General features: G+C 37.8%; 1 protein-coding gene across 1 annotated transcript; it reads right to left on the bottom strand.

Annotated features, from left to right (window-relative positions):
- Positions 1-457: 457 nt before the first annotated feature.
- On the bottom strand, positions 458-1,381 carry LOC101360303 (olfactory receptor 5AC1-like). Its single transcript, XM_004391116.2, has one exon. The coding sequence runs from the start codon at positions 1,376-1,378 to the stop codon at positions 458-460; it is 921 nt and encodes a 306-aa protein (XP_004391173.1). The 5' UTR covers positions 1,379-1,381.
- Positions 1,382-1,596: the final 215 nt, after the last annotated feature.

Below are 1,596 nucleotides of genomic sequence, written 5' to 3'. Positions count from 1 at the left end.
TAAGAGCTAGACTGCTAATCAAAAGGTCAGCAGTTCGAATCCACCAGTCACACCTTGCAAACCCTATGGGGCAGTTCTACTCTGTCCTATAGCCATGAGCTGGAATCGAAAAGACAGCAATTTGTTTGTTTGTTTGTTTATATGGGATCAAATTGACAACAACAACTCAAAAGATTAGATAGGAACCTTAGGGGGGCGGTGAGTTTATGTTAATGTGGGAGGAACAAGTCAGAAAAGAAGGCTAAGAATGATTACACAACTCAAAGAATGTAACTAATGTCACTGAATTATACAAGTAGGAACTGTTGAATTAATATATGTTTTGCTGTGTATACTCTCAACAACAATAACAAAATAAACAAAATTTAAAGGAAAAATAACACAGGACCAGGTGTTACGATTTATTTATGCAGAAAGTGAAATGGAAAAAACAGTAAAAATTTTCCTGAAAAAATACTTATTTCTTTATGACTTTTCTCAGTGCAGCTAAAACTTCCTTGTTTCTTAGGCTGTAAATAAAGGGGTTTAACAGGGGAATTATAATCGTGTAAAACAGTGAATACATCTTTTCCTGACATTTATCTGAGCCAGACCCAGGAAACACATACATCAAGAAGAGAGTGCCATAGAACAAAGACACAGAGAGCAGATGGGCACTGCACGTGGAGAAGGTTTTGCCTCTACCCTTTTCAGACTTCTTTTTCAGGATAGCAAAGAGGACACGGGTATAAGAGACTATGATTGTCATAAAAGTAAAAGCTTGTATAAAAGCAGAAAAGACAAAAACCACTAATGCATTAATAGATGGGTCAGTGCAAGAAATTGTATATAGTGGCAAGATTTCACAGTAGAAATGATGTATTATATTGGACCTGCAGAAGGTTAATCTAAATAATAATCCTACATGAATTATGGGATGCAGAAAACCAATTACATATGAAATACTTATCAACCAAGTGCACAGTCTGTTGGACATCATCACTGGATAAAGCAAGGAGTTGCATATGGCAACATAGCGATCATAGGCCATCATTACCAGGAGGAAACATTCTGTGGTTGCACTGGAACCAAAAAAATAATACTGGGCCATGCACTCAGAGAGGGATATCATTTGACTCTTGTCTAAGATATTGACAAGCATCCTGGGAGTCACAGAGGATGAAGTACAAGCATCTGCAAAGGCTAAACCACCAAGGAATAAGTACATGGGTGCGTGAAGATGGGAGTCCTTCCAGATGAGAGCAATCAATCCAAGGTTCCCCAAAATGGTGACAACGTAGATCACCAAGAACACCAGGAACAGGGGGACCTGCAGCTCTGGATGATCTGTAAGTCCTGTGAGAACAAACTCTGTCACCAGAGTCTTGTTTGTCTCCATCGTATCCACCCAGGCTGATCACTGCAATGAAAGAATAGGTAAGAAAAAAATTAATCAATGTTCGTGTAAAGTGGTATTGGATTGCAATGTCATATACCTCTGTGCTGAATACTTGATACTCAACAAATACACAGAGGCAATGTTTCTCTTTTGAAAAACACAAGTGAAAGTGTTCAGTATTTTATACTTGATTTTGAGAAATAAGGTTTAAATATATA

The sequence above is a fragment of the Trichechus manatus genome, unplaced genomic scaffold (assembly GCF_000243295.1).
Source record: "Trichechus manatus latirostris isolate Lorelei unplaced genomic scaffold, TriManLat1.0 scaffold00515, whole genome shotgun sequence".
In the NCBI taxonomy this organism is placed as follows: Eukaryota; Metazoa; Chordata; class Mammalia; order Sirenia; family Trichechidae; genus Trichechus; species Trichechus manatus.
Note: the sequence above shows the minus strand (reverse complement) of the source record. Positions and strands in the feature narration are given on the sequence as shown.